Raw genomic sequence first — 15,356 nt, forward strand, 5'->3', positions numbered from 1 at the left:
GTTGCCATCCTGTACCTGCCCCTCAGGTGTGATGTTCGGATGTACCGATCCTGTGTAGGTGTTGTTACACGTGGTCTGCCACTGCGAGGATGATCAGCTGTCCGTCCTGTCTCCCTGTAGCGCCGTCTTAGGCGTCTCACAGTACGGACATTGCAATTTATTACCATGGCCACATCTGCAGTCCTCATGCCTCCTTGCAGCATACCTAAGGCATCTTTCTTTTGGTGTTTTTCAGAGTCAGTAGAAAGGCTTCCTTAGTGTCATACATTTTCATAACTGTGACCTTAATTGCCTACTGTCTGTAAGCTGTTAGTGTCTTAGCGACCGTTCCACAGGTGCATGTTCATTAATTATTTATGGTTCATTGAACAAGCATGGGAAACAGTGTTTAAACCCTTTACAATGAAGATCTGTGAAGTTATTTGGATTTTTATGAATTATCTTTGAAAGACAGGGTCCTGAAAAAAGGGACGTTTCTTTTTTGCTGTGTCTATATAGGTCACAACATATAATTTTAAATACATTATATACTGTATACATTGAGTGTACCAAACAATTCACCGGGGCACGGACTCTACAAGGTGTCGAAAGTGTTCCACGGGGGTTGCTGGCCCATGTCGACTCAAATGCTTCAAGTTGTCTGGATGTCCTTTGGGTGGTGGACCATTCTTGATACACACAGGAAACTGTTGAGCGTGAAAAACCCAACAGCATTGCAGTTCTTGTCACATAGGTGAAATTTGAGTGGCATCCCACTGTTTGTGATATCTGGAGACATGGGAGCAGAAGGATGACTTTACATTAAAAGTCTTTGAACATCCTTCAAAGGGACACGTTATATTCAGACCTTCTTGTATGTGGGAACTCAAGTGAGATTACAAGTCCTTTCAAATGTACAAATTCTCTGCTGCAGAAATGCCATGAACATTTCAACTGTACACACATTTCAGTTTAAAGTTTGCTGTGCCCTTCTGTCAGGGTAAACTCTAGACATGTGAACAGTGTAGGAATTGAATGAAGACCTTCCAAAATTTGAATAACCACATTGAAAACTGAAAACTTCCATATGCACAAAAAGCTTATTTCTCTCAAATTTGGTGCTCAATTTTGTTTACACCCCTGTTAGTGAGCATTTCTTCTTTGCCAAGATAATCCATCCACCTGACAGATGTGGCATATCAAGAAGCTGATTAAACAGCATGATCATTACACAGGTGCCCCTTGTGCTGGGGACAATAAAAGGCCCCTCTAAAATGTGCACTTTTGTCACAACACAATGTCACAGATGTCTCAAGTTTTAAGGGAGCGTGCAACTTGCATGCTGACTGCAGGAATGTCCACCAGAGTGATTTCCAGATAATTGAATGTTTATTTCTCTACCATAAACTACCTCCAATGTCATTTTAGAGATGACCGCAGACCATTTGTATGGCGTCGTGTGGGTGAGCAGGTTGCTGATGTCAACATTGTGAACAGAGTGCCCCATGATGGCAGTGGGGTTATGGTATGGGCAGGTATAAGCTACGGGCAAAGAACAGAATTGCATTTTATCGATGGCAATTTGAATGCACAGAAATACTGTGATGAGATCCTAATTTATTTAAATTCACTGATTTCCTCAAATGATCTGTAACTCAGTAAAAATCTTGAAAATTGTTGCATTTATATGTTTGTTCAGTATCCTAATTTAGCTGGCAGGACGGCATCTTTTCACCATGTTAGATAGCTAGCAAATACAAAATGTTCTCATATGGGAGTTTATTAATTCACTCATTACTACGCAGGGCTTTGAGATGCATTATAGCCAGGGCTGGGTTTCTCAAAAGCATAACGTTAATCTTTCGTCTATTTAGTTTGAATGGAATTAAGATGATCTTATGCTTTTGAGAAACCTAGACCAGAACGTTAAGCTAAATTTGCTAAAATAGCTAGCCCAACGTTAATTCAGTGCCAAGTGACAGCGTTTACCGTTCGACCCTGGCTGTAGCCAGCTAGCTAACGTTACCCAACATTAATATTATTGTAATGTTAGTAGTTAACTTAGCTAACACACCAGCAGCAACAAATGTATGATATCCAGCAGATCTATCGTATAGTTAACTTATACAGCTAAGTCATTCAAATTGTTCATGATGGAGGTGCTCAACTTTGATCATTTCAAGAACGTGTCAAAACTGAATTAACTAAAGTTAGCTAGCCTAGCTAGTTAGCTACCTAATGTTAGCCACATACACAGCAGCTAACCATCCAGGCAATAACACAATTATATTACAGAGCTAGGTTGTATGCCACGAAATTACTTTCCAGCAGCTATCGTTAAAAAAAAGTTTAGCTAGATGTGTTCTACATTTTAATTTCAATGCACAACTTTGTATTGAACTAACATCAGTTCCCAAGATGGCGTAGCAGTGCAGATGTGTTTTGTTCGTCCTCTCATGTACTTTTGTATTTTTCGTCCTTTTTTGTATATATTTCGATTTTTATTTTCAATCTCTTTCCATTTTAACTCAATTATACCTTCCGGTAACCTGCCTCACCCAATGTGATACAGAACCGCTATTATTTTTTATTTTTATAGCAAGAGCCACCTAGCCATCAGAAGCTAACCAGCTAATTTAGCTACAAGCTATTTAGTCATTGTTAGCCACTGCTAGTGGCCTTTACCTTCTGCACAGATACCAGCCCTTTTTTAGCTTGGATAATACTCGCCAGCCTACCAGTATCGGACTGTCTCTCCACTACAACGCCGGATTCCTGCCGTAATCCCTGGACCATTACTCCTGATCTTCACAGCTAGCTAGCACCCACCGAGTTACCCAGTACCGAAGCTATCCCTGAGGCCCACCTCCCGGCCTACTCAGTTGTTCACCCCAACCCCAGCCAAACACGGCTTGAACCCACTACTCCACCGGATCCTTTCCGTAAGCTCTGGACCTTGGCACCGGATCACCGCTGCTACCGAGTGGCTATAGTGGCTAATGCCCCATGCCCTGAAGCTAGCACCGGGTAGCCGTGAGCCAGGCGCATCCCCCGGCTAGCAAACTAAATTACTACATCTACAATACCTCTTTCGCCATCTGGCTTGGATCCTTTGTCAACACGGCGCCCCGCCGCACCACCACGACTGGTCTGCCGACGAATACTCCATCCGCTGTGCCTCCAACCGGCCTCCGTCGGACGTCAGAGCAGACGCTTCTACTAGCCCCGGGCTACTAACTTTAAACGCCGTGTCGCACGCGTGCTAGCGTAGTAGCGACTACTCCGCGGCCTCCCTGTTCCATCAACCACTGCCCCCTGGACCCTATGATCACTTGGCTACATAGCTGATGCCTGCTGGACTGTCCATTAATCACGGTACTCCATTCTGTTTAATATTTCTTTATCTGTCGGCCCCAGCCGCGAACTCAGGCTGTGTGTGTGTAGTTAACCGACCCTCTCTGTCCAGTCATCGCCATTTTACCTGTTGTTGTTGTTGTTGTTGTTGTTGTTTTAGCTGATCAGCTGTTGTCTCACCTGTTGTTGTCTAGCTAGCTCTCCCAATCAACACCTGTGATTACTTTATGCCTCGCTGTATGTCTCTCTCAAATGTCAATATGCCTTGTATACTGTTGCTTAGGTTAGTTATTGTTTAAGTTTACAATGGAGCCCCTAGTTCCACTCATCATACCTCTGTTACTTCCTTTGTCCCACCTCCCACACATGCGATGACCTCACCCATTATAACCAGCATGTCCAGAGATACAGCCTCTCTTATGATCACTCAGTACCTGGGCTTACCTCCACTGTACCCGCACCCCGCTGTACCCGCACCCCACCATACCCCTGTGTGCACATTATGCCCTGAATCTATTCTACCACGCCCAGAAATCCACTCCTTTTATTCTTTGTCCCCAATGCACTAGGCGACCAGTTTTGTTAGCCTTTAGCCGTACCCTCATCCTGTTCCTCGGGTGATGTGGAGGTAAACCCAGGCCCTGCATGTCCCCAGGCACCTTCATTTGTTGACTTCTGTGATTGAAAAAGCCTTGGTTTCATGCATGTCATCATCAGAAGCCTCCTCCCTAAGTTTGTTTTACTCAGTGCTTTAGCACACTCCGCCAACCCTGATGTCCTTGCCATGTCTGAATCCTGGCTTATGAAGGCCACCAAAAATTCGGAGATTTCCATACCCAACTACAACATTTTTCGTCAAGATAGAACTGCCAAAGGGGGAGGAGTTGCAATCTACTGCAGAGATAGCTTGCAGAGTTCTGTCATACTTTCCAGGTCTGTGCCCAAACAGTTCGAACTTCTCATTTTAAAATTAATCTCTCAAGAAATAAGTCTCTCACTGTTGCCGCCTGCTATCGACCCCCCTACGCTCCCAGCTGTGCCCTGGACACCATTTGTGAATTGATCGCCCTCCATCTAGCCTCAGAGTTCGTTCTGTTAGGTGACCTAAACTGGGATATGCTTAACACCCCGGCAGTCCTACAATTTAAGCTAGATGCCCTCAATCTCACACAAATCATCAAGGAACCCACCAGGTACAACCCCAAATCCGTAAACATGGGCACCCTCATAGACGTTATTCTGACCAACTTGCCCTTCAAATACACCTCCGCTGTTTTCAATCAGGATCTCAGCGATCACTGCCTCATTACCTGTATCCGCTATGGGTCCGCGGTCAAATGACTACCCATCATCACTGTCAAACGCTCCCTAAAACACTTCTGCGAGCAGGCCTTTCTAATCGACCTGGCCTGGGTATCCTGGAAGGATATTGACCTCATCCCGTCAGTCGAGGATGCCTGGTCATTCTTTAAAAGTAATTTCCTCACATTTACATTTACATTACATTTAAGTCATTTAGCAGACGCTCTTATCCAGAGCGACTTACAAATTGGTGCATTCACCTTATGATATCCAGTGGAACAACCACATTACAATAGTGCATCTAAATCTTTTAAGGGGGGGGGGGGGGGTTAGAAGGATTACTTTATCCTATCCTAGGTATTCCTTAAAGAGGTGGGGTTTCAGGTGTCTCCGGAAGGTGGTGATTGACTCCGCTGTCCTGGCGTCGTGAGGGAGCTTGTTCCACCATTGGGGTGCCAGAGCAGCGAACAGTTTTGACTGGGCTGAGCGGGAACTGTGCTTCCTCAGAGGTAGGTGGGCCAGCAGGCCAGAGGTGGATGAACGCAGTGCCCTTGTTTGGGTGTAGGGCCTGATCAGAGCCTGAAGGTATGGAGGTGCCGTTCCCTTCACAGCTCCGTAGGCAATCACCATGGTCTTGTAGCGGATGCGAGCTTCAACTGGAAGCCAGTGGAGAGAGCGGAGGAGCGGGGTGACGTGAGAGAGAACTTGGGAAGGTTGAACACCAGACGGGCTGCGGCGTTCTGGATGAGTTGTAGGGGTTTAATGGCACAGGCAGGAAGCCCAGCCAACAGCGAGTTGCAGTAATCCAGACGGGAGATGACAAGTGCCTGGATTAGGACCTGCGCCGCTTCCTGTGTGAGGCAGGGTCGTACTCTGCGAATGTTGTAGAGCATGAACCTACAGGATCGGGTCACCGCCTTGATGTTAGTGGAGAACGACAGGGTGTTGTCCAGGATCACGCCAAGGTTCTTAGCACTCTGGGAGGAGGACACAAGGGAGTTGTCAACCGTGATGGCGAGATCATGGAACGGGCAGTCCTTCCCTGGGAGGAAGAGCAGCTCCGTCTTGCCGAGGTTCAGCTTGAGTTGGTGATCCGTCATCCACACTGATATGTCTGACAGACATGCAGAGATGCGATTCGCCGCCTGGTTATCAGAAGGGGGAAAGGAGAAGATTAATTGTGTGTCGTCTGCATAGCAATGATAGGAGAGACCATGTGAGGATATGACAGAGCCAAGTGACTTGGTGTATAGCGAGAATAGGAGAGGGCCTAGAACAGAGCCCTGGGGGACACCAGTGGTGAGAGCGCATGGTGCGGAGACAGATTCTCGCCACGCCACCTGGTAGGAGCGACCTGTCAGGTAGGACGCAATCCAAGCGTGGGCCGCGCCGGAGATGCCCAACTCGGAGAGGGTGGAGAGGAGGATCTGATGGTTCACAGTATCAAAGGCAGCAGATAGGTCTAGAAGGATGAGAGCAGAGGAGAGAGAGTTAGCTTTAGCAGTGCGGAGAGCCTCCGTGACACAGAGAAGAGCAGTCTCAGTTGAATGCCCAGTCTTGAAACCTGACTGATTAGGATCAAGAAGGTCATTCTGAGAGAGATAGCAGGAGAGCTGGCCAAGGACGGCACGTTCAAGAGTTTGAGAGAAAAGAAAGAAGGGATACTGGTCTGTAGTTGTTGACATCGGAGGGATCGAGTGTAGGTTTTTTCAGAAGGGGTGCAACTCTCGCTCTCTTGAAGACGGAAGGGACGTAGCCAGCGGTCAAGGATGAGTTGATGAGCGAGGTGAGGAAGGGGAGAAGGTCTCCGGAAATGGTCTGGAGAAGAGAGGAAGGGATAGGGTCAAGTGGGCAGGTTGTTGGGCGGCCGGCCGTCACAAGACGCGAGATTTCATCTGGAGAGAGAGGGGAGAAAGAGGTCAAAGCACAGGGTAGGGCAGTGTGAGCAGGACCAGCGGTGTCGTTTGACTTCGCAAACGAGGATCGGATATCGTCAACCTTCTTTTCAAAATGGTTGACGAAGTCATCCGCAGAGAGGGAGGAGGGGGGGGGAGGGGGAGGAGGATTCAGGAGGGAGGAGAAGGTAGCAAAGAGCTTCCTAGGGTTAGAGGCAGATGCTTGGAATTTAGAGTGGTAGAAAGTGGCTTTAGCAGCAGAGACAGAAGAGGAGAATGTAGAGAGGAGGGAGTGAAAGGATGCCAGGTCCGCAGGGAGGCGAGTTTTCCTCCATTTCCGCTCGGCTGCCCGGAGCCCTGTTCTGTGAGCTCGTAGTGAGTCGTCGAGCCACGGAGCAGGAGGGGAGGACCGAGCCGGCCTGGAGGATAGGGGACAGAGACCATCTTAGATATGCATGCCCCGCTCAAAAAAATGCAGAACTAAGAACAGATATAGCCCTTGGTTCACTCCAGACCTGACTGCCCTTGACCAGCACAAAAACATCCTGTGGCGGACTGCAATAGCATCGAATAGTCCCCGTGATATGCTACTGTTCAGGGAAATCAGGAACCAATACACGCAGTCAGTCAGGAAACAAAGGCTACCTTTTTTAACTCCAAAAAGTTTTGGGACACTGTAAAGTCCATGGAGAACAAGAGCACCTCCTCCAGGCTGCCCACTGCACTGAGGCTAAATCCATGATAATCGAAAATTTCAATAAGCATTTCTCAACGGCTGGCCATGACTTCCTCCTGGCTACTCCAACCCCAGCCAACAGCTCCGCCCCCCCCCCCCCCCCCCCGCAGCTACTCGCCCAAGCCTCCCCAGCGTCTCCTTCACCCAAATCCAGATAGCAGATGTTCTGAAAGAGCTGCAAAACCTGGACCCGTACAAATCAGCTGGGTTAGACAATCTGGACCCTCCCTTTCTAAAACTATCCGCTGCCATTGTTGCAACCCCTATTACCAGTCTGTTCAACCTCTCTTTTGTATCGTCCGAGATCCCTAAAGATTGGAAAGCTGCCACGGTCATCCCCCTCTTCAAAGGGGGTGACACCCTAGACCCAAACTGTTACAGACCTATTTCCATCCTGCCTTGCCTATCTAAAGTCTTCGAAAGCCAAGTTAATAAACAGATCACTGACCATTTCGAATCCCACCGTACCTTCTCCGCTGTGCAATCCGGTTTCCGAGCCGGTCACGGGTGCACCTCAGCCACGTTCAAGGTACTAAATGATATCATAACCGCCATCGATAAAAGACAGTACTGTGCAGCCGTCTTCATCGACCTGGCCAAGGCTTTCGACTCTTGTCAATCACCGTATTCTTATCGGCAGACTCAATAGTCTTGGTTTTTCTAACAACTGCCTCGCCTGGTTCACCAACTACTTTGCAGACAGAGTTCAGTGTGTCAAATCGGAGGGCATGTTGTCCGGACCTCTGGCAGTCTCTATGGGGGTACCACTGGGTTCAATTCTCGGGCCGACTCGTTTCTCTGTATATATCAATGATGTCGCTCTTGCTGCGGGCGATTCCCTGATCCACCTCTACGCAGACAACACCATTCTGTATACTTCTGGCCCTTCCTTGGACACTGTGCTAACTAACCTCCAGACGAGCTTCAATGCCATACAACACTCCTTCCGTGGCCTCCAACTGCTCTTAAACACTAGTAAAAACCAAATGCATGCTTTTCAACCGTTCGCTGCCCGCACCCGCCCGCCCGCCTAGCATCACCACCCTGGACGGTTCTGACCTGGAATATGTGGACCACTACAAATACCTAGGTGTCTGGCTAGACTGTAAACGCTCCTTCCAGACTCATATTAAACATCTCCAATCCAAAATCAAATCGGCTTTCTATTTCGCAACAAAGCCTCCTTCACTCACGCCGCCAAACTTACCCTAGTAAAACTGACTATCCTACCGATCCTCGACTTCGGCGATGTCATCTACAAAATAGCTTCCAATACTCTGCTGAGCAAACTGGATGCAGTCTATCACAGTGCCATCCGTTTTGTTACCAAATCACCTTTTACCACCCACCACTGCGACCTGTATGCTCTAGTCGGCTGGCCCTCGCTACATATTCGTCGCCAGACCCACTGGCTCCAGGTCATCTGTAAGACTATGCTTGGTAAAGCTCCACCTTATCTCAGTTCACTGGTCACGATAACAACACCCACCCGTAGCACACGTTCCAGCAGGTATGTCTCACTGATCATCCCCAAAGCCAACACCTCATTTGGCCGCCTTTCATTCCAGTTCTCTGCTGCCAGTGACTGGAACGAATTGCAAAAAAAAAATCGCTGAAGTTGGAGACTTTTATTTCCCTCACCAACTTTAAACATCAGCTATCTGAGCAGCTAACCGATCGCTGCAGCTGTATATAGCCCATCTGTACATTGCCCACCCAATCTACCTACCTCATCCCCATACTGTTTTTATTTTATTTACCTTTCTGCTCTTTTGCACACCAGTATCTCCACATGCACATCCGCTCATGTATCACTCCAGTGTTAATCTGCTAAATTGTAATTATTTGCTCCTATGGCCTATTTATTGCCTACCTCCTCACGCCATTTGCACACACTGTATATAGACTTTCTTTTTTCTACTGTATCACTGACTTGTTTATTGTGTTATTGGCTTGTTTGTTTACCCCATGTGTAACTCTGTGTTGTTGTCTGTGTCACACTGCTTTTCTTTATCTTGGCCAGGTCACAGTTGTGAATGAGAACTTGTTCTCAACTTGCCTACCTGGTTAAATAAAGGTGAAATAAAAATAACATTTAAAAAATTTGCTAGCTACAGCACATCATCAGGCAGCTTATCTGCCATCAACGATGGAGATGTTATGCTAAAATATAATTAACGATATTGTCCAGTAGCTGTCATAAAATGTATACCCTAAATGATTTACCACAGAGCTGTTAAATTTTGAAGGCAAAACTTTTCCCGAAAACAAAGGTTGGCACATGGCAGATGTCTCTGTAGTAGATGCTGCCTAATACCCAACAGGCAAAACGCATTTGGTTAAATATGTAAATGACCTGTAAGCGGTTATACAGAACATTTCTGTTGGGAAAATGCAGAAGATTGTCCATTAAAATGACGGATATTTATTCCAGTGAATGTTTGTGTGTTTCCCCCACAGACCGGACCCACTGGCTTGTTTTAGGCAAAAACAAAGACATCAAAGGCCTTCTCACATTGGAGGCCACAGCTTATGCCCTGTTGGCCCTGGTGAAGGCCGGTGCCTTTGAGGAGGCTGGTCCCATCGTCAGATGGCTCAACAGGCAGGGGTTTAAAGGTGGAGATTACTCATACACTCAGGTACAGCCAGACCGACCCATGTAAGAAGTAACATCAAACATCCAACCAGGGCAAACAAGCTGGCTAACTAACCTTGGCTAAGTAGGGCTAATGTCAATATCATATCATTTGAAACAGGCTGCTTCGAGGTCATACAACATTATAACACAATATTGGAAATATGATGTGTGTTGGAGAAAGCTGCATTTAGGATACAGCAAATACAACACTCAAAACTCAAGAGCCACATATGAAACTTTGTATACTTCCTTACCCCCTGCTTCTGTTTCTTCCAAAATAGGCCACTATCATGGTGTTCCAGGCTGTGGCAGAATACATGACGAAAGCAGGAAAAGTAAAAGACATTGATCTGAATGTGGACATTGATATCGCAGGGAGATCTCAAGTCATCAAGTGGTCATTTAGTAAGGGTAACGCCTTACTCACACGCACCGACAAGGTAAGGACGTATGCACACATAAGCCCCTTTGTAACACGTTAGAAGTGCAGACCTATTGTCAATGAGCGCAGAACAACACAATCTAGTCAAACTATTGGGTCACCTGAATCCCCCCTCTCGGTCAAAATGTTGCGGGTGTGAAAATGGTTACCAGAGGAAAGGAGCAAGGCAACCTGCATCACAGAGGGGGAAGGAGAAATGTGTGTTAAAGGAAGCAAAATTAGACAATAGTTGATCACAGCGAGATGGAAGAAGGACTACAACAGTTTGGGTAGGGATGTATGCTATGTTGTCTGTTAGGCAGATCTTAAATTAAAGTTTTTATTCTGTATAGGTCAAGCTGCAGGAGAACTTCACAGTAACAGCCAAAGGAGCTGGTCAGGGGCAATTATTGGTAAGAAGCATGCCACTTTTTCTTACAATGCCTTAATTCCAGGAGAGAAACTGGCATTTAGTCTGCCGACAAATGGGCAATGACCCAACATTTAATGGGGGCGGGGGCTATCCCTCTGCCCATCCTTCCTTACCCCAAATCTAGCCTCAGGTACCCAGGCTTTGCTCAAGTCAACAGTACCCTGTTTTCTTTCCACACAATAGTGCACACACAATGCACTGGATTTAAATTAGTCTAATTAGTGTGAAGACAATATTTGATAACATTCAAATAAAATGAGTACCTCAGGCTAACCAAGTAACACCAACCCTCTCCTTGCCTATCCGTGTCAAGGTTACAACCTTATACTATGCCATGCCCAAGGAGAAGAACCAAGACTGCAAAAACTTTGTGCTTAATGTGGAACTAATAAAACAGGATACAGGTAGGCTACTTGTCATGGCTATTGTATTTGAACTTGTTTCCACTCAACAGTGATAATTCAAGTTTTGTTTGTTTTGTTTTATTTAATTGAAATGGGTAGAAGCTAATAGTGGCAGATTTACGTTCTGTGGTTGTTGATATCGGCAAGACTGAAGTTGCTCCACCGTGTATGATGATGTTATATTGCTAAATCTACAGTGCCTTGCGAAAGTATTCGGCCCCCTTGAACTTTGACCTTTTGCCACATTTCAGGCTTCAAACATAAAGATATAAAACTGTAATTTTTTGTGAAGAATCAACAACAAGTGGGACACAATCATGAAGTGGAACGAAATTTATTGGATATTTCAAACTTTTTTAACAAATAAAAAACTGAAAAATTGGGCGTGCAAAATTATTCAGCCCCCTTAAGTTAATACTTTGTAGCGCCACCTTTTGCTGCGATTACAGCTGTAAGTCGCTTGGGGTATGTCTATCAGTTTTGCACATCGAGAGACTGAAATTTTTGCCCATTCCTCCTTGCAAAACAGCTCGAGCTCAGTGAGGTAGGATGGAGAGCGTTTGTGAACAGCAGTTTTCAGTTCTTTCCACAGATTCTCGATTGGATTCAGGTCTGGACTTTGACTTGGCCATTCTAACACCTGGATATGTTTATTTGTGAACCATTCCATTGTAGATTTTGCTTTATGTTTTGGATCATTGTTTTGTTGGAAGACAAATCTCCGTCCCAGTCTCAGGTCTTTTGCAGACTCCATCAGGTTTTCTTCCAGAATGGTCCTGTATTTGGCTCCATCCATCTTCCCATCAATTTTAACCATCTTCCCTGCCCCTGCTGAAGAAAAGCAGGCCCAAACCATGATGCTGCCACCACCATGTTTGACAGTGGGGATGGTGTGTTCAGGGTGATGAGCTGTGTTGCTTTTACGCCAAACATAACGTTTTGCATTGTTGCCAAAAAGTTCGATTTTGGTTTCATCTGACCAGAGCACCTTCTTCCACATGTTTGGTGTGTCTCCCAGGTGGCTAGTGGCAAACTTTAAATGACACTTTATGGATATCTTTAAGAAATGTCTTTCTTCTTGCCACTCTTCCATAAAGGCCAGATTTGTGCAGTATACGACTGATTGTTGTCCTATGGACAGAGTCTCCCACCTCAGCTGTAGATCTCTGCAGTTCATCCAGAGTGATCATGGGCCTCTTGGCTGCATCTCTGATCAGTCTTCTCCTTGTATGAGCTGAAAGTTTAAAGGGACGGCCGGGTCTTCGTAGATTTGCAGTGGTCTGATACTCCTTCCATTTCAATATTATCGCTTGCACAGTGCTCCTTGGGATGTTTAAAGCTTGGGAAATCTTTTTGTATCCAAATCCGGCTTTAAACTTCTCCACAACAGTATCTCGGACCTGCCTGGTGTGTTCCTTGTTCTTCATGATGCTCTCTGCGCTTTAAACGGACCTCTGAGACTATCACAGAGCAGGTGCATTTATACGGAGACTTGATTACACACAGGTGGATTCTATTTATCATCATTAGTCATTTAGGTCAACATTGGATCATTCAGAGATCCTCACTGAACTTCTGGAGAGAGTTTGCTGCACTGAAAGTAAAGGGGCTGAATACTTTTGCACGGCCAATTTTTCTGTTTTTTATTTGTTAAAAAAGTTTGAAATATCCAATAAATTTCGTTCCACTTCATAATTGTGTCCCACTTGTTGTTGATTCTTCACAAAAAATTACAGTTTTATATCTTTATGTTTGAAGCCTGAAATGTGGCAAAAGTTCGAAAAGTTCAAGGGGGCCGAATACTTTCGCAAGGCACTGTACCTTCAAAATGACATTTCTTGTTTTTAAGTTTCACTCAAAGAAGCTACAGAGACGTATAAGCTCTACATTGACGTGTTGTAAGTAAAAGAAAAGCCTGATTACTCGGGGTATACTGTAATCACCATCATACCTTGCCATAGGCCAATACTGTTATATCTGATTCTTATCTAGTGAGGAATAGAAAATACTTGCAAAAATGAAATCAGTTAAAATCAAGTCTTGCTTATGGACACTCCCATTCTCTTCTAAGGTTTAACTCTGACAGAAATGCCACCATGACGATTTTAGACATCGGCTTGCTGACTGGCTTTGTAGTTGACTTTGAGGATCTGAAACAGGTGAGTGATCAATGTTGATATAGCAGATGGCTTATGGTGCATCGCTACTGCCTTTCTGAGACCTAGAAGTACTGTTGCCCTGGCCTGGATCCAGAAAACGCATTGGCATGTACTGGGTCAGTAGTATTGACTAGAGGTCGACCATTTATGATTTTTCAACGGCGATACTGATATCGATTATTGGAGGACCATAAAAAGCCGATACCGATTAATCGGACGATTTTTATTCATATATTTGTAATAATGATAATTACAACAATACTGAATGAACACTTTTATTTTAACTTAATATAATACATAAATAAAATCAATTTAGTCTCAAATAAATAATGAAACATGTTAAATTTGGTTTAAATAATGCAAAAACAAAGTGTTGGAGAAGAAAGTAAAAGTGCAATATGTGCCATGTAAAAAAGCTAACGTTTAAGTTCCTTGCTCAGAACATGAGAACATATGAAAGCTGGTGGTTCCTTTTAACATGAGTCTTCAATATTCCCAGTTAAGAAGTTTTAGGTTGTAGTTATTATAGGAATTAAAGGACTATTTCTCTCTATACCATTTGTATTTCATGTACCTTTGACCCTTTGGATGTTCTTATAGGCACTATAGTATCGCCAGCCTAATCTCGGGAGTTGATAGGCTTGAAGTCATAAACAGCGCTGTGCTTCAAGCATTGCGAAGAGCTGCTGGCAAACGCAGGAAAGTGCTGTTTGAATGAATTCTTACGAGCCTGCTGCTGCCTACCACCGCTCAGTCAGACTGCTCTATCAAATCATAGACTTAATTAATATGGTCAAATCCGGAAACTCATTTCGAAAAACAAAACGTTTATTCTTTCAGTGAAATACGGAACCGTTCCGTATTTTATCTAACACAGGTGGCATCCCTAAGTCTAAATATTGCTGTTACATTGCACAACCTTCAATGTTATGTCATAATTATGTAAAATTCTGGCAAATTAATTACGGTCTTTGTTAGGAGGACAGTTCGCAACAAGACAGGCGGCCCAAACTGCTGCACATACCCCGACTCTGCTTGCACTGAACGCAAGAGAAGTGACACAATTTCACTAGTTAATATTGCCTGCTAACATTAATTTATTTTAACTAAATATGCAGGTTTAAAAAAATATACTTGTGTATTGATTTTAAGAAAGGCATTGATGTTTATGGTTAGGTACATTGGTGCAACAATTGTGCTTTTTTCGCGAATGCGCATTTGTTAAATCATCACCCGTTTGGCGAAGTAGGCTGTGATTCGATGATGAATTAACAGGCACCGCATTGATTATATTCAATGCAGGACAAGCTAGTTAAACTAGTAATATCATCAACCATGTGTAGTTAATCACTAGTTATGTTAAAACTGATTGTTTTTTATAAGATAAGTTTAATGCTAGCTAGCAACTTACCTTGGCTCCTTGCTGCACTCACGTAACAGGTTGTCAGCCTGCCACGCAGTCTCCTCGTGGATTGCAATGTAATCGGCCATAATCAGCATCCAAAAATGCTGATTACCGATTGTTATTAAAACGTGAAATCGGCGCTAATTAAATCGGCCATGCCGATTAAATCGGTTCGACCTCTTGTGTTGACTGTGCTTCTTGCAGATCTCCTAGAATGCCTGGAGTCGAGGCTGTTTCTCCAGAACCAATTTTTAACTGGACGAGTTGCTCACACTGGTGAGGTTAGCATAGGGCTAACGTGTGCCAGGTTATCTGATGGGACCAACTACAATGTAGCATTCTATCACATGAAACTATATAAACAATTTTAATTGGCTGATGCTTAAACTTAACATTGAACTGAAACTTTTTCGAATGTTCTACGTATTTCCATTTCACACAATATAAACATGAGCTATAAATACAGATGAGAGGAGAGGAGCTATATGAGAGGAGGCTGGTGGGAGGAGCTATAGGAGTATGGGCTCATTGTAATGGCTAGAATGGAATACATGGAACTGAGTAAAACACATCAAACATATGGAAACCACGTTTGACTTTGCTCCTCCTACCAGCATCCTCTGATACAGA

At 44.7% G+C, this 15,356-nt stretch overlaps 1 protein-coding gene across 1 annotated transcript in view; it reads left to right on the top strand.

Moving 5' to 3' along the window:
* Positions 1–15,356, top strand: part of LOC106586139 (complement C3) — a 52,105-nt gene that overhangs the window by 30,500 nt on the left and 6,249 nt on the right. Inside the window, exons 29-34 of the mRNA XM_014173034.3 lie at positions 9,727–9,905; positions 10,186–10,344; positions 10,679–10,738; positions 11,072–11,162; positions 13,012–13,060; positions 13,234–13,321. Of these exons, the coding sequence (XP_014028509.3) occupies positions 9,727–9,905; positions 10,186–10,344; positions 10,679–10,738; positions 11,072–11,162; positions 13,012–13,060; positions 13,234–13,321 (626 nt within the window). The remainder of the gene's footprint in view (positions 1–9,726; positions 9,906–10,185; positions 10,345–10,678; positions 10,739–11,071; positions 11,163–13,011; positions 13,061–13,233; positions 13,322–15,356) is intronic.

This window comes from Salmo salar, chromosome 02 (genome assembly GCF_965601325.2).
Source record: "Salmo salar chromosome 02, fSalSal1, whole genome shotgun sequence".
Classification (NCBI taxonomy): domain Eukaryota; kingdom Metazoa; phylum Chordata; class Actinopteri; order Salmoniformes; family Salmonidae; genus Salmo; species Salmo salar.